This window comes from Sesamum indicum, linkage group LG8 (genome assembly GCF_026168435.1).
Source record: "Sesamum indicum cultivar Baizhima isolate 11 linkage group LG8, ASM2616843v1, whole genome shotgun sequence".
In the NCBI taxonomy this organism is placed as follows: domain Eukaryota; kingdom Viridiplantae; phylum Streptophyta; class Magnoliopsida; order Lamiales; family Pedaliaceae; genus Sesamum; species Sesamum indicum.
Window position 1 is genome coordinate 29,897,408 of NC_142664.1, and position 23,858 is coordinate 29,921,265.

The 23,858-nt window shown below is 37.3% G+C and overlaps 4 protein-coding genes across 6 annotated transcripts; 3 read left to right on the plus strand and 1 right to left on the minus strand.

Moving 5' to 3' along the window:
• Nucleotides 1–38: 38 nt before the first annotated feature.
• Nucleotides 39–1,763, plus strand: LOC105169510 (stress enhanced protein 1, chloroplastic). The gene is made up of 4 exons (XM_011089912.3): nucleotides 39–198; nucleotides 326–415; nucleotides 591–769; nucleotides 1,501–1,763. The coding sequence occupies exons 1-4, from the start codon at nucleotides 144–146 to the stop codon at nucleotides 1,603–1,605; spliced, it is 429 nt and encodes a 142-aa protein (XP_011088214.1). The 5' UTR covers nucleotides 39–143; the 3' UTR covers nucleotides 1,606–1,763.
• A 4,025-nt stretch (nucleotides 1,764–5,788) lies between these two features.
• Nucleotides 5,789–7,249, minus strand: LOC105169511 (Leucine-rich repeat (LRR) family protein). Its single transcript, XM_011089913.3, has one exon. The coding sequence runs from the start codon at nucleotides 7,181–7,183 to the stop codon at nucleotides 6,017–6,019; it is 1,167 nt and encodes a 388-aa protein (XP_011088215.2). The 5' UTR covers nucleotides 7,184–7,249; the 3' UTR covers nucleotides 5,789–6,016.
• Nucleotides 7,250–10,582: 3,333 nt separating this feature from the next.
• Nucleotides 10,583–16,267, plus strand: LOC105169883 (cyclase-like protein 2). Of its 3 annotated transcripts, XM_088883915.1 has the most exons (8): nucleotides 10,584–10,875; nucleotides 11,917–12,151; nucleotides 13,285–13,329; nucleotides 14,219–14,291; nucleotides 14,527–14,624; nucleotides 15,044–15,114; nucleotides 15,564–15,703; nucleotides 16,008–16,267. In XM_088883915.1, the coding sequence occupies exons 1-7, from the start codon at nucleotides 10,684–10,686 to the stop codon at nucleotides 15,687–15,689; spliced, it is 840 nt and encodes a 279-aa protein (XP_088740041.1). In that variant the 5' UTR covers nucleotides 10,584–10,683; the 3' UTR covers nucleotides 15,690–15,703; nucleotides 16,008–16,267. The 3 variants fall into 3 exon arrangements, with proteins under 3 accessions (XP_011088739.2, XP_088740041.1, XP_088740040.1); XM_011090437.3 differs by lacking the exon at nucleotides 11,917–12,151 and having other exon boundaries at nucleotides 10,583–11,110; XM_088883914.1 differs by lacking the exon at nucleotides 10,584–10,875 and having other exon boundaries at nucleotides 11,577–12,151.
• A 2,704-nt stretch (nucleotides 16,268–18,971) lies between these two features.
• LOC105169512 (uncharacterized) lies at nucleotides 18,972–21,878 on the plus strand. Its single transcript, XM_020695853.2, has 2 exons — nucleotides 18,972–20,495; nucleotides 20,908–21,878. Exons 1-2 carry the CDS (start codon nucleotides 19,190–19,192, stop codon nucleotides 21,678–21,680), a joined length of 2,079 nt encoding a protein of 692 aa, XP_020551512.1. The 5' UTR covers nucleotides 18,972–19,189; the 3' UTR covers nucleotides 21,681–21,878.
• Nucleotides 21,879–23,858: the final 1,980 nt, after the last annotated feature.

The following is a 23,858-nucleotide window of genomic DNA, read 5'->3' on the forward strand; positions in this document are numbered from 1 at the left end:
AACCGAGGCCATAAACTTGTTTAAAAGCCCTTGATGTGACACGTGTCCCCTCTTCTACTTGGCCGCTCAATTTTCTGCATTTGTATTTGCTTTTTTCCATCTGCAGAACAGAAAAGGCAAGCCACTGAGAATTCTCAACTGGGATGGCCGCCGTCGCGCAGATTTCTTCCTCTCTCTGCTGCTACTCTTCCGTCCGCGGTGAGATTCCAACTCTCCTCCCAGTTTCTTTTGTACAATTCTGGAAGTATCACGTACTACTGTTCTAATCACTTGCATCCGTTGTGTGTGTGTTTATGTATGTATGCGCGCTCTCCGTGTTCTGCAGATGTTTGCGCCGTGAATGCAGCAAAGAGTGCTTCCTCTGCTCGTTTCCCGCGCAGAGTTGGAACGATGTTTGCCACTGGTTCTCCTCTCTGTAAGTGCTCTTTGATTGGTCTTTTAAGGTCTGGTGGGGAAGTGCTTTCAATCAAAATGTTCAATTTTCATCTAGTAATTGTCTTGTTTAAAGTCAGTGCGGCGTCTAAAATTTGTAGCTGTTAATGTAATGAAAAATGGAGGTGGTTGGAATTGCTAATCCTTTTCGGCCTCAGTAATTCAGAGACCCTTTTACCGGAGAAACTCGTCGTACAATCCAAAATCAGTTTCGATAAGATGTGAGCAGAGCAGCAAGCAGGGGAATGGCTTAGATGTATGGCTTGGGCGACTGGCGATGGTTGGCTTTGCCGCTGCTATTAGTGTTGAAATTGCGACAGGCAAGGGACTCCTTGAGGTATGGCTTGTCTACAAATACTGTATTTGAGATTTTGAAACGAGCAGTTGTTTGAGTAACCTTTTCCAATTCTGCTGATTTACCTGTATATATTCTGGAGGAAACCAAATTTAGCTATACTCTATGTTGACTCTGCTATTTATCATATGCTCTTGATGTATGATTAGACATATAGTTCAAATATGTTTGGTTTGTAGCATTTCTTTTGGTTGTGGCTCCTATTGTCATATTGGTGGTGAAGGTGTTCGAAACATACTCACCTATCAGCTGTAGATGAGCCGAGTGTTCATGATGTGCTGCAGAATGTTTGTACAGAATTCTGTATCTATTTTGAAACTGTTTGTTAAGTGGGATTAATTGAATACCTATATATGAAAGAGTAAACAGAAAAGGATAATTGTGAAAGAATAAATAAGAAGAACTGAGGGACGTTGTTTGTGGTGTTTAGGGACCATGCAAAACTTTCCTTCTGAAACCTGCCAGATGGCATTGTTACCTTGGTCCTTTTCTCCAAATCAACTGGACATTGCTTCCTACCATCTTGTAAATGGTACAAAGAGAGAGCAAAATCCTAAATATCAGCACCCTCTGTGCTAATACGCATTTCAGGTTTTGAAACTGAATAGTTGGAATTTCGTATATTGGTGTTTATTGTATGTGTTAAAGTAGGAAAAAGAAGAGCAGCTAGCACTTTAGAACTCTTAATGCCTTTTTTTTTATCACCCTTGCAGAACTTTGGGCTCACAACTCCGTTGCCAACAGTAGCCTTGGCTGTAACAGCATTGGTGGGAGTTCTTACCGCGGTCTTCATCTTTCAATCAGCATCTGACAATTAATCATGTTAGAATATCTTACTGTTTGGTGGCTTGTAAGACCTTTTATGGTTTCAAAAATGTTGTCTCCAGTTTTTTCCATTCAGATGACCTAATTTCAGAAAGCAATCCTGTATATTTGTTGGTATTGTGTTTATGATAATCCATACATTGTTCTTTTCTTTCTTCGAGGGATAATCATATAGATAAGCCAGGATATTTATTTCAAAATTGCTTTTCCGGACCAAATTCTCTCTTTTTTGCTTTATTGCTCTTTTGGTTTTAAGCAATATTCTATTCTATCACAAGAGTATGAACGGACTAAAAGGGTTTTTTTTTTTTTTTTTTTCATTTTTTGATTCGACAAAAATATCTCTATAATTATGATTCTTCAGTGTATAAATCTAGAATACAATAATAAATATGTTGAATATAATTTCAAGCTAAATTAATAACTCAGATGTTATTAATTCCCATAATAAATTAAAAATATATAATGAAAAATCAAGTTTATTAATTCAAAGTCTACATCACTAGCTAGTAAAATGCATTATAGTACGTTTCATATACTCTACATATTTATAAATAAAAATTAAACATCAAGTGTGTATTTTACTAGCTAGTGATATAGAAAAGAACAAAGCCTATTGACGAGAAACTGTTAATTAAGTGTTCATTATTTGTATAGAATTAATGTTCATCTATAGTCTACATTGAAAGGTCATTAAAACTTGTTAAAAATTACCTAACAACAAGGCTTCAATATCATTTCACAAGTTAAACTAATCTGACAAATAGCCTCCTTAGTCCTTACCTTTTTGTGTTGTTTTTCTTTTTAGATAAAATAAGAGCCTCCTTATATATATATAAGGGATAGATCCGATTCAAGGAACCTACGTACGGGTAATTAATTAATATTCTTACCATCCACAGTCTTAATTTAGTTGGTTTGTGTCTAAAAATAGGTTAGAGTTATAGAATTAATTAGAAGCCCCTCATTTGGTAATAACCACACCATGCAACTCTCCTTAAATTTCTCTTGAAAAACATAAATAGAGACCAAAAAGGAGTCCCCCTTAATGACCTACCAACACCACCAGCCACTAAAATGGCATATTAACTGTAAATATATTTAGGAATTTCCTTTTCTTTTCTCTTTTCTTTTTCTTGGCCTGGGATCAATATTTTCCCATTAGGATTTCCACATAATTAACCCTCCACTTTCCATGGCGAACAAGGAGATTAATCTAACCAGCTCCCTCGCCGTGGTGGTGGTGGTGGTGGCGGTGACGCTGTCGTCGTCCATGTCGGGCGTGGGCGCGTTGGATATGAAGATGATGTCCGTGGTGGAAGTAACGCTGTCGAATGACGGGGTATATCCGGTGTGGTACATGTGCCAGATGACGGACAAGGCTGATTCACTGTACCAGCTGCAGCCAAACTCCACCTACCGCTTCTCGTTCAACCATCTGGCGTTCCCGATGCGGTGGTGCTACTTGTACATCAACCCTAGATCCCACGGCTTCTTTTGGGCTTACACGGTGCGGTCCAGGTGCATCAGGTGCTTCTGGAGCATCAACAAGCATCCATCCTTGTACCGCGGCGATAGAGGCCGATGGGAACGCCAGAAACTCTTTATGCCGCCTGATTTTGATATCACCAAATATGCCATCAAAGAATAGCTCGCTCGCGATCTGGTTCAACTCGTCTGCCAACCCTATTTTCGTGCATGACTTCCTCATTCATTCATCCTCAAACCACCATTTCTATTCTATTGTTATTGTTATTATGATAATAACGATGTGCAAATTTTGTTACAATGGAATTGATGGATCAATCGTCCTAGGGATATATTTTGATCGATTAAAAAAGAAAAAGGAAGGACTCATATATGTGAATGTATTACATTACGGAATGTTCCTAATTAATTATTAATTACTCATGAAAATTGTGTTTTCATGCTGGTTTCTCAATCCTCATTACGTATGTGCTGTGGTTTTGAGTTTGAATTCTCAGTTGTGTACAAAGACAAAGCTCCTAATTGTTTCATAATTAAGACAACATAAGCATTGGATTCTCTTGTGTAATGTAGATGGATGTTGAATCTATAACGTGGCCCATTTAAGATCAAATATGGGTTCCGGGTTGGTGCTTATTTACCAATTAGATTATTAATTCATACATTTTATATTTATGTAAGAAATGGATTGAGGAATCATAGAATGAAACAGGACAGCGGCATGGCATGTGCTTCATATCTATTAAGGATATCTTTGTTTCAGTTATGTAAGAAATCTTCCCTACCAAACCATTTAATATAATCACCTCCCAAACTCAAACTCTCCCTAATATCCTTATTATTCTAATTCTCTTCCTACCTTCTCATTATTCCAAACCCTAAATTATTTCATTCAAAATTTTTATTTACCTTAAAATTAAAATCAAATCAATGCAATTTATATATATACTGTTTGATATGTTTATACTTAATTTCAAAAGATAAAATTTGTTTATTAAATGGAATTAATTCGAATCTGAAGTATTTTTTCTTTTTACTTTCAAGAAATAACCCATGGACCATATACGGCTTGTGGAAATTAAGGTTTTGTTTGGTTCAATAAAAAAAAACATATCATAAATGAAGAAAGTGGTGTGAGATTAATTTATTTGTATTTAAAAGGAAGTAAAATGTTTTCCTCTTTCAACTTATTTGATATCATTTATTAAACCACATGAGAAAAAACTTTAGAAGATATACATTTAATAATATTACTAAGTGGTTATAGAGATTATGATTCCAAATTTGACATTCTGAGACATATATTTCTTATTTTGAACATAAATCTGATAAAATAGTGTTAGATGATTGGGTGAAGCGATTACCAAAACGACCAATTGGTTCTGACATGCAATAGTTTGTTTATATATATAAAATATATATGTTTTTTTTTTAGTGTTCAGAAAATTATATATGTAATGGAATAGTTAATATTAGTACGTATTGGATCTGTTGGTGGTCGTTTTTGCTTCCTACCAACCTTCAATTTTTCTTTTTTTTTTTTTTTTGTGAGGAATATATAATATAAGAATACATTTGGCAGGTGTACTAACCTAGAGATTCTTGATTCGTCCTCTAAAAAAATAATTACATGACAGAAATGTTTGTTTTGTTGCCAACTGCAATTATCAGTAGCCTCCTGACATCAAGGACGTTACCGGGGTTAGATTTTAGTGAATTGGGTTATAAAGATTATTACCTATTTTGAATCTTAAAATCAAAGTTGTTAATATAATTAAATTATGCTATCCACAAAATCTTAGTATTCATCGCCAATACGGTGAATTAATCACTCTGTTCTCCATATTACACTTGACGACTAGGTTTTCAAGTTCAATATAACTTGTAATAATTGTTTTCAGACTAATTATTTTTTTTACGGGACGATTCAATCTCTTTGATATTTCAATAAAATTATAATGATGAACTCAAATTTATTGGCAATAATCATAATTTAATTCAAATATTTGTGCACTATTGTTCGTCCCAATAAGGCGACCAAGGTCCTACGTGAACCACCGACGCTCTGTCTTAATTCTTAAAATACCCCCAGTTGGTCAATTCCTCAAAAAATGTAAGGGCTATTAGCAGGCACTTCAAATCAATCACCGTATTTACTTAACTCTTTGCACGTACACAAGATAAGGAGGGATGTAGTAACTTTATAATTGATGATTCATTACAAAGGTATTTGTCTGTCCTGACTCCTAGAATTATTTAAGTAGCAGTAGCATAGAGATAGAGTTGTCCGCTTGGTCATCAGCTCTCCAAGTTCCAACCAACTCGCATATACCCAATTACCTCCTTAACATTATTACTAAAATAACAACATATATATATATATATATGAAAGGATCACTCACTTTTTGGGCATACCAATTGAGGACAACTGTTGCTCTAATCAAATTTTGGGCACATCAAATCAACTATGTTACCAGCATTATTGTATTTGTCATATGTTTAATTACAATATAAGGATAATGAAGTTGGCATATATGTTTGAAAAAAGTGATATACATGCTATATTTTGTATAGATGATTGAAGTATACTTCTGACGTATTGTGCATTGAGTTTAGCATGTCCAGAACTAGACAAAAAGGGTAGAAGTACGATAAAGACGAGGAAATGTTTTGGTCGTGGAGAAGAAATAAAATCTGGATCTGGTTGCTGATTGTGATTGTCAGGAAGCCAATATAAATAAATACAGTTAATTATTTCTTAATACAAGATGCATGCTTAGGTCCTACTGCTACTTGTAAGTAAATAAATAATAAATACTTGTACTTACAATGCAAAATAAAAAAAAAAAAAATAACCGTGACGAAAAATATCATCAGTATAATAAAACAAAACCGCAGACATTGACTGACTGACATTCAAGACTTCGGTTTCCCACCATAGGCTTGCTGGCAAATCGAAGCCGGTTTCTGGGGTTTCAAGCAAAGCTCCGAAGAACTCGGGCAACTCTCCAGGCAATTGTCTCCCAGGCTACCGCTAACCGGCCCCTCGCCGGAGAAAAACCCCGCTGGCGGTGACCTGTTTAGGTAATTCCCGTCTAGATACAGTCTCCGAAGTGATGATCCCTTCTTGCTGTACTGCCACGGGATTGGTCCCCGGAATCGGTTGTAACTCAACGCCAATGACCGGAGCATTGGGTATTTGGCGAAATTCGCCGGCAGAAACCCTTCCATTTTATTGTAACTCAAATCCACGGCCACCAGTTCGCCGGCGTTGGTGTTGGCAGGAGGCTTCGCGACGGCGACGCTTGTTAGGCTGTTTTTCGCTAGGTTGACTTGCTGTAAAGAAGGCAGGAGGAAGAACCAGGATTCCAGGCTTCCGGTGAAGGAGTTTTCGCTGAGTTCCACCACCATAAGACGAGTTAACCCGCCGAACGAGGACTTGGTTAGTGGACCCGACAGAGAATTAGCCTTCAGGGCTAATTCGTTGAGATTTGGCGGGAGCCTGGGGAGTGAGCCAGTGAGTTTGTTGTAACTCAGGTCAAGCCTCGTTAATCCCGTCAGTGAGTTCAAGTTAGGCAACGTGCCGGAGAGCGAGTTCCGGGAGAGATCAAGAGTTTCCAGGGAGGCGAGAGTGGCTATGGACGGCGGAAGTGGGCCGGAAAACGAGTTAACCCGGAGGATCAAGTTCCTCAAGTTGGGAAGAGACGAAATCGAAGAAGGTATTGGGCCGTAGAAATTGTTGTCGCCGAGGTCAAGGGTGATGAGCTGAGTGAGCTTGGAGATGAAAGTAGTAAGAGCTCCGGAATAACCCTGAGAATCAAGAGTGAGTTGAACGACACGCTCCCCGGAGCAGGTGACACCGCAGGTGAAGTGGGTGATCCGGGGCACAGCGCATGGATCGGCGGAGAAGTTCCAGGTGGCGAGGCAGGAGGTGGGGGGAATGGAGGCGGGCTTGACGGCGGATTTGAATGCGCGGAGGGCGGCGACGTCGGCTGGAAAAGTGGCGGAGCGGACTGGAAGAGAAGAAGAAAGGGAGAGAAGGAAGAAGAAGAGGAGGGAGAAGGTGGATTTGGGCGGGGGCATGGTGGAAAGAGGTAATCGTGCGATGAAATTGAGAAATGTGGAGTGGAGTTGGGGTTGGGTTTTATTCTTCCGACTCTGGGTTGAGGATTGTGGGGCTTTTTGCCTTAGTTGGACACAGCAGTATACCACTAAAAATCACTCTTTCATTTCTATTAATAAAATTTAAAAATATATTTCATATGTGTGCATAATTTATTCATTTTTATTATTATTAACAACAAAAGAAAATTTAAGTAGGTACATAGTTATAATTTAATCTTTTCTACAATACTATTATTCCCGCAGAATCAAATGAGTTGGCTCAAAATTCCCTTTTCTTAATCTTTTTATATTAAATTGTATTCTATTCAATAGAGGTTACCATACGTCTAAGAAACAAAATTATAAAATTACGATACATTACATTATTCAATTACTAGAACGCAAAATATCATCTAATAAATAAAATATGATGATTTATTAGAAACAAATCTCACAAGACAATGTACTAAATTTATCAAGGGAAATAAAAATAATTGTGTCATTTTTAGCCTTGTCATTGATCATTTTCTTGTTTTTACATATATGTGCAGACAATGTCAATTGAAATTCGTGGGGTCCATCATCCATGAAGAATGAAGAAACAAGGGGCAGATGTTAGCGGAAGGGCTTAGCTTTAATTGAGCGTGGACCATTGATTAGGCTCCAGCAGATGCACCTATATACACCTCACATAAACTAGCTATAGTACTACACTGTTGCAGTTAGGTCACTGATGTGCAATTCTAATCTTTCTTTTAATATTTTCGATGTGTTAGGCAAGTTAGGACTCTATCACATTTACAACCTCTTCATTTATATATCTTAGTGGGTTTTTTTATTTCTTTTTACAACATTCGATCCATTATTATATTATTCAATACGTTTAATTTTAAAACTAATACATTAATATTTCCAAACAATTAAACATAAGAAACTATTATTAAGATAGGCGATACATCCATGTATACATGTTGAGTCATTTCACAAACACGAACCAATTTCTATTAAAAGATTACGTGATTCCTAAATTTGATTGATGTAGAATTTTTATAAATTACTTATATTTTATGCGGTTTATATTACAATGATCAAATTCAAAGCCAGTAAAAAGGGGTAAATTGAAATGAGAGGTGGGACGACACAATTGAGAATTGACCGGTTAATAAAGTGAAAATGTGATCACCATGAAACAGAGGTTTATTTTTTATTTCCATATTGAGAAAGGAAAAAAAAGAGAAAATGAGGGTATGGTGCACGCGCAAAGTTTTGTTACTGCAAAAAATGAATTGGAAGTTGGCGTGCGTGTCAAACGCGCACCTCTGGGAAGAAGATATTTCGGAGGCCCAACCACCACTCCCACCACATATTTTTGTACCATATGCCATATACGCTCATTGATTGTTTGTTCTTCTTCTCTTTTCCCCGCCCCTTCAGCTGCCGCCTCCACCGCATGGAATTCCATCAAACCTAAGTATATCTATCTATACTATTTACCCCATACACCACTATTTCTTGATTAATTTGTTATATCAATTATTTTTTATTAGTGTAAATTCAAAATTTAATTTATTTCATAAACTCAGACCGGTATTCATTTTATCTAATTAGATATTTTAATAAAGATTTTAAATTAAACATTTGTCTCGAATGTATTTCAGTATTAAAATAAGTAGGAGGGACTTAGAGTAACTAACTTGAAACCATCTAAAAGTTGAATTTCAGACCAAATTGAGTAATGTCATCATTCATCACTAAATCCATTTGTGCCATCTTCAAATGATCCATAACTATATGTGAAGTACATCAGTTTGATCTAAAATATCCAATTGATCATCAATTATAAATATCATTTCAACCCAAATGTCAAGTAAGTGGTTTGAACCAACTTAATTTAAACTAATATTTCCTAATTTAAGCATAGAAGAATTATAAGTAGCATTTATGAAATGTATTTTTAATTATATTTTTTAGAATGCAAGATCAAGAACAAAAACTCAAACCATTACATAACATGTGAAAGTGTTTATTCAATGTTCTTCAAGAAGTGTGAAAGTAGAGATGAAACTATTGATCAGGCATTGTTTAATTTGTAAAATTGAGACTCCACGACTCTAAAATTATAAATAATATAATTATCTAATATGAATAATTAATAAAATCATAGTTTATCGTTTTCATTTAAAAACAAATAGAGATAACTATCTTGCCACATATGTAGTCCAGCAATTTACTCAAAGCCCATCAAGCCCGAGGCCCAGACTGTTCCGGATAAGCTTTTACAAGAAGCAGCAGCAACCCAATCGGAATAGGGGGAATTCAACAATACAAGTAAACTTCGATTTCCATGCATGTTTTTGGACTTTGAAAACCGATTCCCGGCGCCCACATCCGCATCCACTTCTCGAATTCAGATTGCGGTGTGTAGGAGTAGACAATTCTAATCATAGTAATAATATTTTCTTATATGTTACAGGAATAATTATATTTTCTTCTATTGAAAATCTAATATAATTATATATAATTTTTTTATGATTTAAGAAATTATATACAACACTAATGAGATTTGCTTTTACCGAACATATGAGTCATTTTGTTAGGTAAAATTCACTGAATTTATTAATATTAATAAAAAAAAATTAAATGAAAATTAATATTTACCCTCGATTGATTTATAACTGACTTATTGCAAGTCAAACAATATTATTCAAACTAAACTATCTTTATAACGACGAAAATATACCTCCTCACATGCATTAACTAGAAAACATATGAGGATAGTTCCATCATAAAAAGATATGCGATCTACTATAAGTTAGTAATAAGTTGATCGAAGGTATATATAAATTATTATTATTTTTTTTATTAATATCGACAAATTCAATCAATTTAGAGATTTATTTGTTAGACGAAAGCATACTTTAGGGGTGCTAGATGTAGTCTATCAAATTATAAAAAAATTATTTATAATTATATCAAATCTCATGAGAGGAAAGCGTAATTATCCCTATATTATAATATACTTTTTATATAGTAATTAATATATATTTTAATAATCATGCTAGGTTCAACATTTTTATTGGAATTCAAATCCTACTTAAGAAGGAATCGTCTTATAAACATATACTTACATGACCTCTTTGAATTCTAATTTGCCACATAAGCAATTATTCCTTAGATAAGTTTGCGATGATTTATTTTTATCCAAAAGGTTGATCAGATATTTTCTGATAAATTATTATATATTTTATTTAAATTTGGATAAATGTAGAATAATTGATCTATATTAAAAAGATTTACTGATTTTCTTAAAATAAATTGTATAATTCAAATTTAATTTTATATCTATTGATAATTCTTAGCAGATGAATATCTCAAGTAGTTAGAAGTAGTGATAGATGTGAGAATAGATATTTACACCCGCAATTATTTTGCCAAATCCTCACTCTCTCTGAAGACTGAAACAAGTATTTGTCCTCGCGATGACTTCGCTACGATTCTTCCTGCTGACATTCGCTGTGGCGCATGCTGTCTTCAGGTTCGCCGTCGCCACCTCCGACGCCGCATACCCATCTGCCTACGGCCTTGATCAGTCCTGCACAGCAGCCACTGTGTCCGCCTCTTCTGCCGATGATCTCGTCCCTGTTCGTCGCGAAGTGTATGGAGGTGGTCGTATTATCGACATCAGCCACCGGTACCATTCCGAGATGCCGTCGTGGGAGTCGTCTGACGGCCTCGGGCACTTCCTGTGGCTTGCTAAGACCATGAAGAATGGGTCACTTGCGAATAACTCAGAGATGAAGCTCCCCACTCACACTGGGACACACGTTGATGCACCAGGGCACGTGTTTGACCACTACTTCGACGCCGGCTTTGATGTTGACACGCTTGACCTCGATGTTCTCAACGGTATGAAGTAATTGGTTGTATTCCCCCTTTTTCTTTTCCGCTCCACTTTTTTCCTAACAAAATTTATGCTATAATTGTTATATCCTCGTTGCTCAGTGTAGCAATCTGCGCATAATTTAGAGTTATAGTTGAAATTCTGTTGCTCTTGTTTTTTATGCGCGGCCACATGTTCGATGAAATTACATGAATATACGCACTTGTTCTCGCCTCTGAACCCTTAAATCTTAAGGTCATACTTACTGGACATTCTAGTTAATAGCTGAGGAGAATCGATGCTTGGAAGTTTGTGTTTGACGCGAGAAGGTATTGGTTTGCTTTCTTTGAATTGAGCCGATGTGGAGGGTAGACGACAAAAAGCTTTTTCAATGTGGAAACATAACTTGTGGATGGGAATATTTCAAAGGTTGATACCCACGGACAAATATGGGCCATGACCTGATAAAGATCTTTAGGAGACAGTTGTCAACTAGGCCACTGTAGTTATCAATTCAAGATTGGTACGCCTACACAGAGGTACACTTACAAAGGTCACCGATACTTTTTAACATTATATCGAAGTCTTTACCAACTTCTAACCTGATTAAGGAAAAACACTACATAAATTCTTAGCAAAAAGGAGAGAAATGAGCGCTTTTCATGTTTTGCTGGTTTGGGCTTTGATCCAAGCAATCCCCTTCCTTGCTGTGTCCATATTATTATCCGATTGTGCGTACCCTTCCGGGTATGGGGATGGACCGGGTAATTGTGTTGGAGTTGCTGATGTGAGCTTGAAGCCTCAGAGGGGAGAAGTTGATGAAAATGAAAACATATTTGATATTACTCATAAGTTCACCCCTCATACGCCGGTGGGGGGTTCTACTGAGGGTATTGGTCAGTTCCTTACACTGTTGGAGAGCATGAAGAATGGGTCTGACTACAATTTCTCTGAGATGAAACTACCTGTTCATTCTGGAACTCATGTAGATGCCCCCGGACATATGTACGACAATTACTTTGATGAAGGGTATGATGTGGATACTCTTGATCTCAGAGTCCTCAACGGTAATTATCATGTCAACAATTGGATGGACTGGGTAGGATATATCTGCTGCATTTACACTATTTTACTTTTGATTCTTGCCATGTCTACTATGCTTGTGGTGTTTTGATTCTATATGGGAAGTTCTTCCACAACATCGACGCAGTAACAATCACCTTTTGAATACCTTGTGCTTCCCGTTCATCCTAAGATAAGTCAAAAGAAGTTCAAAAGTTAATTGTATTTTAGTTAATAATACCATTTTATTAAGTTAGTAGGATTGTAGCATCATTCAAAATTGCCCCCTTGATAGCAGTTGCAAGAGACCGGCACAACAATGTGTAAATACCAGCATTATGGATAATTTTACTGTTTCATTTTAGTGACTTGGTGGTGAGCCACAGTTTGAACTTTTAGAATTGATGACAAATTAGAGAGAGCAGATGTTCATCGTACCAGAATGGATTTTCTGCATGTTCGATGATTAATTAGGTTGTGCAACTTTTAATTCCGCCCGAGTCGCTGATTTATCTAGTGCTTTGTTGGACAACTCAACAATTTCACTAGTACGTTTCTTTTCCTTGGGTTTATGGATCGGCCTTGTTGTTTTGTTGGATTTTGACTTATTTGTTACTAGCATTTGTTCCTCCCACGTCAGCTAGAATTCATCACGCCAGAATCTAGAATGATTGAGGAGGTTTGAATCTTTGTACAATTAGTCATGCTTGGGTGTTGTGTTACCTATTGCCTCGTTGCGTCATACTAGAATGGATTTTCTGTATGCTCGATGATTAATTAGGTTATGCAACTTCTAATTCCGCCTGAGTCGCTGTTTTATCTAGTGCTTTGTTGGACAACTCAACAATTTCACTAGTATGTTTCTTTTCCTTGGGTTTATGGATCAGTCTTGGTGTTCTGTTGGATTTTGACTTCTTTGTTACTAGCATTTGCTCCTCCCAACTTGTCAGCTAGAATTCATCACACCAGAATCTAGCATGATTGAGGAGGCTTGAATCTCTGTACACTTGGTCATGCTCGGTTGTTGTGTTACCTATTGGCTCGTTTCTTGTTCTTCATGTTAGTTAAAACTACTTGTGGTTCTATTGGCTTATCTTCTCTATTTGACAATCCATGATTCTCCTTTGTGTTCGAACAGGTCCAGCATTACTTGTTGATGTTCCAAGAGACAAAAATATTACTGGTATGCATTAGAACAAAAATTTTCCGTGTACCCTATGGTATCTATGTCAGGGTTCGTCATACCATGCCTACTCATTGGACGGTTATTTTTTGAAGTATATTCCTAAATGATTTATTGTTGAAACAGGCATTGAGCATAAAATATCTATACTAAGTCAGCATTTACATTTTGAGAACCAGATGATGAAAACAGACATTGCAGTGGCACTTATTTATGTTTTCTGCTCAGAGATGCATTTGGCTTCTTAAACCAAGTCTTAATAGGCTGTATTTGCATTTCCTGTATCATTCCTAGTGCCAATTATCCGAGCAGGAGCTGAACATGTTTAAGTCCATTTGTAGCTAATGCTTTTTTATACTTTGGAAAAGAATGTTATGCCTGAGGAATAACGGATCCTTGTGGGAACCTCTTGCATGAAAAGTTGTGTGACACAAAAGTTCATGTAAAGCGAATGAACCTATGGCTGGTAATGGAAACTCCATAGAAGTTGTTGATAAGTTGTTCACTGATGATCTTCTTCAATTTTTTATCTTTAAAGATGGCTAAGGCTTCTGTTGACAGTATATAATGATTGCAGCAAAATAGATCCAAATACAAAAGCTTGTGAATTTCTTTGTGCTTTGCATTTTGGATGAAAAATTTCATCATTATTTTACCAGTAATACGAAGCCTGTGTAATACTCAGTAGAGCGAAGGGGCCTTGTAAGCTTCACATATTTTTTTATGCAAATGAAACAAATATGCCCTAGCTTACTGAATTATGTGATTAACTGTTATGTGTAGTCCAATGGTGTGTGCTTCTGATAAATTGCTTTAAGTGCTGCAATGCTTTATTGCATGCTTGCTTACATAAAATATTGACGTTCTCTGTTGCGTTTCCATGGTTCAGCTGAAGTTATGAAATCCTTAAATATTCCGAAGGGGGTAAGGAGAGTACTTTTCAGAACACTAAATACGGACAGGTACTTATAACAAAAGTAACTCTTCTATAGCTACTTTTTGCCCTTAAAACACACAACTACATGTATCTCATACTTCATAAACATAGTGTGTTTCTGATATTTATTTTGACTGACTAGTTATGCCTTCTGTGTTGGATCTGGCAAAGCTTAAAGTTATTACTTGGTCTCTATCTGCCAAATGCTTTTAATCAATTTCAGCTTTTCAATTGACTATATTACATACGAATCATTTCAGGCGCCTCATGTACAAGAAGGAATTTGACACAAGTTATGTGGGATTCATGAAAGATGGAGCACAGTGGCTTGCAGATAACACTGACATCAAACTTGTGGGTAAGCCCTAATATTGTGTTCGGGCTAACTTTTAGACAAGCATAGCTTGTTCAGTTGATAAATGAACTTTTGTTCTTTGTGTTAGTGCCATGATTTTTAATCAATTTCAAAGTTCTTTAAATATAATTATGCTGCATTGGTTTTCCTTACTAGGAGCAAGCTCTTCATTTGAAAGAGCAGAATGGTGTATATATTTAACCACAGTGATGAATCATTTATCAATCATCACCTTGAAAAGCGAGTGTGACCTTTCCTTCGTTTAGTGTGTCATGATGTCGCAAACAGAATTGTTAGACACCAGCATGTTGTTCCTCTGTAGCAAGATTTTTTTCCGAGTACTACTTGAATGTTGTTGAACATTTTCTGACTTCTTCTTCGCAAACTTAATTGTTCAACCCATTTGTTTATCTTCCTTGTAGGAATCGATTACTTGTCTGTTGCTGCTTTTGCCGATTTAATTCCTGCTCATCTTGTTTTTCTCCAAGGCAGGGTAAGAATTCCTTCTCTGAACATTTTACATGTCACTTTTGGCTCTTTGCAATCACTTTATCTATCTCTTGGAGAACATCTAGATTTCAGTCAACTTATTTTATCGACATAATTCAATTGCTGCTAATTTAAATAGAGAAGTTGTATGTTTGTATTCCTCAATTGAACTTTAACCTCTATTAATTCACAATGATGAATTCTGATTTTGTATTACAAAGACAGCCATTAATCTTCACAATTCATTTCTTTTGGGAGTCTAGAATAATACAATGGTAATGTTTTTAGCAATTCCTATTCTATCTTAATTGTCATAGGCAATTGTATATAATCTGTATAGTCAGATATCAAAAAGCTTCCCCTGTTGGTTTTTGTGGTACAAGTTGTGCTGAAAAGTCCAAAGGTTCGTGCCATATCTCACTGCAAATTATTGATTCTGATGGAATGTTTCAGGATATCATTCTCGTTGAAGGGTTGAAACTTGATGATGTCCAACCTGGAATATATTCAGTGCATTGCTTGCCTTTAAGATTAGTTGGTGCTGAGGGATCACCCATTAGATGCATCCTGATTAAGTGATGTGCTCATTTCTTGTAAGTAATTTGCAATTCAAATCCACATTGATCATAATTAACCTGATCTTCCCCAATTCTTGTTTAGAAGACTGAAACTACACACTATATATACCATATTATATCATCCACTTCCTTTTTTATTTCGGATCTCATTAGCGGTGATCTCCTAAAGCTTAATAAATAGTTCTTGTACCTTTTCTATATTAAATGGTTATCGTAGTGGACCTTTGTCAATCCCATAGCACGAGTGTCTCTCATTTGTTTTGTTTATTTAAGGATAAGACATTGTGGTCTCTGTGATTTACTTGGTGAAACGATGCAGGAAATTGAAGGCATTTCAAGGTAGAGCTTGAGACTTGATAGTAGAGTGGGTGCTGAAGATTGGGTTTAGGTACTCCTCTGGGGTCGAGTGTGAATCAGTAGAATGGTTGTTTAGTGTAACTTATCCAAACTACAGATACTTATGAGATTTGAAGTCGATATGTACGAAAATAAGTAGTACTTTTGGCTTTGAGTTTGGCCAAATCAAGATTCCGCCTTTCAAACTTTGACATATGTGTTATGATGATTTAATTTCCTGGACGAGGTTCTTTCTACTAAATACTAGTTGGGACAGAATGATTCAAGATATGTATGTTTTATAATAACGTAACACTTCAAGCCTCACTCTTACTTTACAAAATAAAAACCGGAACTGTAAGCTTATGATACATTTAGTACCAGTTTCCCGAATTTCTATCACACTCTCTCCGAAAGATACAGAAATGTTTCTGTAAAGCCCAGAAATGTTTCGTTCCGCTTTACAGTCCTTCCTGCTAACATTCGGAGTGGCACATGCTGTGCTCCATTTTGCTGATGCCACATCTCCATCCGCCTACGGCTTCAGGTTATCTTCAATCAGACTGATGTAACTCAGCTTTTGGTGATTGAAACGCAATGCCAGAACGTCCACGCGTTGTATAGCATATATTGCATATTCCTGTAATCAGCACCGTCACTCCTATATTGACTGTATAGGAATTGCTCCATAACTTGTAGCAGGATTTTGTTCCCAACTTCCGAGCGCGACATGAATGATATTCAATATTTCTGACTACTTGTTTGAGAACTTAATTGTTCTACCCATTTGTTTATAATGTTCATTGTCGGAACTGGTTACTTGTGTATTGCTGCTTTTGCCGAGGGAATTCTCTGTCATCTTGCTTGGCGTTTGCTTACCCTGTTCGTGACAGTAGATATTCCGCTAATGATTCCATGTCTAATCTGCGTATATCATTGATTCTGGTGAAACGGTCCAAGATATCATCCTCGTTGTAGGGCTTAAGCTCGATTGGTATTCCAACCCATTAGGTGCATCCTGATTAAGTGACAGCACGCATTCCTTGTAAGTATTTGTGATCTTAGTCCATGTTACGAAGCTACACCAATATACCATAAACATATTGACACGGGTCCCGACCCATCAGCAGCTCCAGCAGATCAGTTACACCAAGTCAGTCCAATTACTAGCTCAGTCAAGCCCAACAGTGGAGAAATTGGGAAAGGGCAAGATGCTGGGCCCATTAGAAGGTCTACAAGAAAAACTAAAAGGTCCCAAGTTAAATGCATTTATTAGTATAATAATAAAAAAAAAAAGGGAGTAGGACAAAAGTTGTTAGTTGAATTTTGCAGTATTGATGGGGGACACCTGTCAAAAGATCCAAGAATTAGTACGTGTATTCACATGACGAGCAATGAGAAAATAGGCAAAGTCTTTTGCCAAAAATTGTCTTTTCTTCCTTCCTTCTCTGGAGCAAGAATTGTTAGTGTAGCTGATCTCATCGATCTCATGCTTGATCCGCCCACACTTGTGTTATTGAAATGTTTGGAACACCGAGTAGTGCTACTCCTGTTTGATATTCAATTTTTGGGTGAGTGCTGGTTCATTCATAGACAAGAAGCAGCGCCACGCATGTAGGCTTGCTTCATGTTCAGGTTTAATAAAGTGACAGTACTAACCTGCCAATTCGGGGAGAAAAAAGTAGTCAGGATTTGCTTCGAAGATGTATAACCAACCAATATGGAATAATATATATGGAAAGCCGGATACAAGGTAGTGTCTAAATGCTTGCAAGTTACAGAGTAAGTGGAATTCCAGTTGTAAAGGGTGATGTTCCTCAGGAAGGAATCAAAGCCCAAAACCTGGTAACCATAGGGACAAGAAAAGTTAGTTCTGGAAATCTTCTTAACAAAGCAGCAACTCTGGTTTCCCCCTTCATTTACTTGATTTGAAAACTGGAAATGTTTGGACCAATCATGACCTGGCCAGAAGATTAGTACTAATTTTAAGTGGAGCTGGTCCACATGAGTTTCTGCCTTTCAAATTTTTGCATCTGTGGTGGAAGTAGTTCTAAAAACCTCACAGGCAAGCATCTTACTCTTCATAAAAAAGGGTTAGGGCATTCTTGATGTTTGTCCTACCTATAAATATGATCCCTTTTAAACTGAATATTATGATTACCTCGCTGGAGGTTTGTTCCGTTTAATCTAGAGTTTTGCTTGGTGATCAATCATGTTTTCAATTCGATGTTCAGCAATGATTGTCGAGTAGAAAGAGATGTGAAACCAAACCAACATAGAGAAACAAAGACAAAAATGAATTTAGAAAAAAAAAAAAACACTAAACTAAAAGAAAGGAACGACGTGTAGGAGTTGGAAATAACTTGGATCAATCGGCCAACAATGATAAGAGAAAAGGCATAAACCGAGAGTTGAGCAGTAGTATGATAGTTTATATTTTGGCCAATTCTTGATATTTCAATCAAAGTGTTTTTTTTATTTACACAATTGTTTTTTATTTTACACAAGTATGTGTTTTGTGTGTTTGTTACATTGGTAAGTACTGTAAAGGTTTTACAAACCTCAAATGGAATGGATGCCATTTTTATTTTAATAGAATGCATCTGTAATTAGGGTAAATTTTAAAAACTATGGATGTAATTTACCCAAAAAGTTAAAATATTTGGAATTCTCTTTACTTATATAGACATAAATAAAAATCTAAAACTGACAACTTTTAATTTTAGTCAAACTTAAAAGAGGATGAGGTAGATGCATAGGATAGTAAGGTATCGTTCTTGCCTTCTCTGATGTATGTATTGTACGAACAATATAATGATAAATTGATAATTATAAGGGATAACATGTGCCGGAAAAGTGTGTTTTTCCAACTTGATGCTCAAGTCGAGCGATCCCAAAATTTAGTTGAAAGCAACAAAGTCAATAGTTTCAAAACCCTGAAAAGATATCAGGTTAACACCCTTTGACTTCCCCAAGAAACATACCACCTTACTCAATTCCTTTAAGAATGACATTATCATCCTAAATAGTAGGAACTCTTTCTCAGTCCCAACTCCTATAAAATGGCCTGAATTTGGACCATTTCTATTCCATCATCAAATTTTAACAACAGCAGTTGTTTAGTAGGAAAAATTAAGGTAAGAATTAAGATAGGAAATTGAATCAATGGCGCCCAGGCTATGGAGCCAGAATGTTTTGTTTGGGTTCTTGCTGTTGATGCTACTAGCAATAGTAGCAGCAAGTACTCCACCAGGAATAGCCAACAACCCTAGCCATGCAAGATGCTTGATCAAGAAATACAAGCATTGCTACAATTTGGAGCATGTTTGTCCCAAGTTTTGCCCTGATTCCTGCACTGTCGAGTGTGTTTCATGCAAACCTATTTGTGACAATGGCTCCACCTCTCCACCACCTGACTCTGAGTCCGTGCCGCCTCTGCCACCTTCAGAGGGCAGCGGTGATGGAAACGGAAATGATGGTGGAAATGGAAACGGCAATGGAAACGGCAACGGAAACGGTAATGGCAATGGCAATGGCAATGGCAACGGCAATGGCAGTGGCGGCGAAAATGATGCTGGAAATGGCAATGGGAACGGCAACGGCAATGGTAATGGAAACGGCAACGGCAATGGCAATGGCAATGGCAATGATGGAAATGGCAATGGCAATGGCAATGGCAACGGTAATGGAAATGGGAATGGCAATGGCAATGGCAACGGCAATGGCAACAACAGCGACGACGACGGCGGCGAAAATGGAAATAATGGTGGGAATGAAACCGGAGGTGATAATGGAAACGGCAATGGGAGCGGAAACGACGATGGCAGTGGAAATGGAAATGATGGTGGCAATGGCAGTGGCAACGGCAACGGTAATGGTAATGGTAATGGTAATGGCAACGGAAATGGCAATGGCAATGGCAACGGCAACGGCAATGGTAATGGTAATGGCAACGACGGCGATAATCTATCTCCTCCTCCATCAACTCCAACTTCTCCACCAACCCCACCTCCACCAGAATATTTCCCTCCCCCTCCTACAACACCAACTTCTCCACCAACTCCACCTCCACCGCAATATTACCCTCCCCCAACTCCTACAACACCAACTCCATCTCTTTCTCCAACTTCTCCACCCACCGCACCGCCACAGCCGCCTACTCCATCACAAACTCCAACAACACCAACACCAGCAACTCCACCAACATCCCCTCCAGCTGGTACACAGCCACCAGCCACCCCAACTCCTCCCTCATCTCCAGCACCTAATTCTGCTCCTCCCACCTCTACTCCCACACCTCCATCAAACCGGTCTCCTCCCCCTCCCGGCGATTCATCAAGTGATGCTGGAGGCAGGAGAAAGAGGTGCAGGAACAGAAACTACCCCCAGTGTTATGGTTTGGAACATGTATGCCCTAGCTCTTGTCCTCATACGTGCGAGGTCGACTGTGTCACTTGCAAACCTGTCTGCAGTAAGTCCAGCACTCCTCATAAATAGATTTCTACATGCATGCATCCTTTCATGCTTGCGGATAACAGAACATATTTTTGTATAAATTAAACTTTTCTTTATCGAACTTTTTCACTGAACAGCAGTGTTAAGACATCAACATAACCAGAAAGAATCAACTGCAGTCTATTCGTACGGGTATAAGCTTAAATTAAAAGCTATTGCCTTGTGCTTGGACATACTATACCTAACTTGGATAAAAGAATTAACCTTTCTTTCATACAAACAACCTCTTAAACTACCAGATAAATTGAGAGAGTTAAAACAACACGGCCACATGCATTAGTAGTTAATTAATTGGTATCATAATTATTGACAACTCTTTGCTTATGAATCATGATCATTGACCTTGATTTTTACATGTTGGGATGCAGAGTGTGATATGCCAGGAGCCGTGTGCCAAGACCCTCGTTTCATTGGAGCCGACGGCATCACTTTCTACTTCCACGGCAAGAAGGATCAAGACTTCTGCCTCGTGACCGACCCAGATCTCCACATCAACGCCCACTTCATAGGAAGAAGAAACGAAAACATGAAGAGGGACTTCACCTGGGTCCAATCCATCGCCATTCTCTTTGGCGATCACCAGATCTTCGTTGGCGCCCGGAAAACCGCCACCTGGGATGACGCCGTCGACCGCCTCTCCCTCACCTTCGACGACGAGCCCATCGTCCTCCCCACTTCCGAGGGCTCGACATGGCGATCGGCCGCCGTTCCAACGGCCGTCGTGAAAAGGGACGGCGAGACCAACAGCGCAATCATCGAAGTTGAGGGGCTTTTCAAGATTTCAGCTAAGGTGGTGCCCATTACCGAGCAGGAATCGAGAATACACAATTACGGAATCACGAAAGACGACTGCTTCGCCCATCTTGAATTGGGATTCAAATTCTTCTCGCTGAGTGGAAGCGTGAACGGAGTCTTGGGGCAGACATACGCAGATAATTACGTGAGCAAGGTGAAAATGGGAGTTCCAATGCCAGTTCTCCGAGGAGAAAGGGAATTTGCAGTTTCAAGCCTGTTTGCGACGGATTGTGCTGTTTCCCAGTTCCAAGGCGGAAAATCAGATGCGGCCGCTGCCCTTTTGGAGCTGCCGAGCATGAAATGTGGAAGTGGGATCAACGGAAGGGGAGTAGTTTGCAAGAGATGAGGATGAGGATGAGGCTGACCACACTCTTTGAGTTTTACTTACTACTAAAAATGCCATTATTAACGAAAGAACAAATAAATGGCAGTTCAATTCTGTATTTTTTCTTTCTTTTTTTCTAAATAAACTCTCAAAACCTATTTTGTAATTTGTTCAATTAGAAATGTTTCTTTCAATTCTACTGGAAAAGGAGGACAACGAACAGCTCCCTTTTACGTATCTAATTTAATACATTTTTATTTAATCAAATAAAGTCAATATTTTGACTTTAGATGTGTATCAAAAAGGTACTAAATAATTGGAAAGTACATTAGTTACTCTCAAACTCTCATATTTAATGCATAGTTATTCCTCCGACTCCGACACCCTCAACGGATTCACACAATTTAAATGAAATTATGAAAGCAATATATAACTTTTTATAATAGAATAAAAATAAAATTATATATGATGAGGTGGATTATTTATGAAAAGACAGGAAAGCTCATCATTGAGGATAGAAGGGTCAATTCATCAAGGATCCACAAATAAGGTTGCAGGTGGGGTCGCTTGATTCGATCCGTAATCTTATTCAAACAGGTGGGATGATTATACATCGTTTGATTAAAGTGAAGCATGCTTAGATCATGATATGTGTCAAGCTATAAGACCTATAGGAGCCCTATAAATACCCCACACCAGACTGAATGGTGATAATTTATGTTCATCGCATTACATCATTAACTTGAGATCGCACAATTTCCTCTTGGCCACTATCTAATTTGAGTGTTGGAGGGTCGTTGTCGAGGACAAACCCGACTAGCTTGACTTGCTTGTTTTATTCTCAGGCCTTATCACAAATCTGGAGAGGTGACGTGGATAGATCATGATAGCTGATCGAGGTCGCACAAAATCAAGCCGAAACAATATATAAATATGTAAAAAAAAAAAAAAAAAAAGGGAATTAGATGTTCATAAGTATTAAAATATATTTTTCTTAAAAGTGGTTGTGAGAATTGAGATCTGACAATTACGTTTCTTAGTCTTATAAACTTTTGTTATCCAACAATTTTACTATATTTGCGAAAAACCCATCTGTGGTTGATAGGCCTTCCTAGCAAGGCTCAGGGCCCAGACCATATGGATCCTGGCCTCCAGCTTTGTTAACCTATCTTCTTTTCCCTCAAACTGGGCTCCCACCTTCACTTGGCCCATTTTTCTCTTTTCTGTTTTTCATGGGCTTGATTTTTGGGCCCTCTCCAGGTGTGATATATAATCTCATTCGGCCCTACAGGAAAAACTACAATCTTAACCTTAAAAATAAGTGAATAATGTCCATTTTGTCCGTGTTGTTTTGACACCAATTTTTATGTAAGATCTAACTTTTTATTCAATAAAATGACGTCCTTATTATAGACTTCATTGGTTATGTTTTCCAAGAAAATACTACAACTCTTTTTTTTTTCATTTTTCGATCTTCAGGTTACATTTTATGTTTCTTAACAATATTATAAATTCACAAATCATATCAACAAATATTCAACATATAATCAAATACGAATTCCTTTAATTAATTTTCTCCCTCCCTCTCTTCTAAAACAGAAATGATAATTACATGTTATATCAATATCAGTAAATTAAAGAATACATTCGATCAATAGATTTATAGTATAATAAAGTGATATTACAGTAAAACTCATATTAGTGAGATAAATATGCATTATAATTAATTTATATTAAGTGAGATAAACATCTATACATTTGATGGAATTCGAACCCATAATTTTTAATTTATTCAAAGAAGTTAAACTTAGCTGCTAGACTAAGCAATTATGGTTCCCTTTAATTCTGATTACACTAACAAGTAATTAAGTGAATCATACTTCAGACATAACTATATGCAAACATACGTAGACTTGACATTTTTTGATATACATATAAAACTCATATTTGAATCGTTGTATTAGTATTAGTGATGGTAAACTAATTATAGAGAGTAGAGAGAGTATTTTATTTGATAACATGTGGCGGAAAGTGTTGTTTTCCGACATTATAGGCAAGTGATGCCAAATTCGACTTAAAAGCAACAAAGTCAAAAGGTTCATTCACTTCACTCTGAGAAAGCACTTTGACTACTTCATCAAGAAACCACCATGCACATGCACATGCATGGAAGATCGCTCATCTAAGAAACACACCACC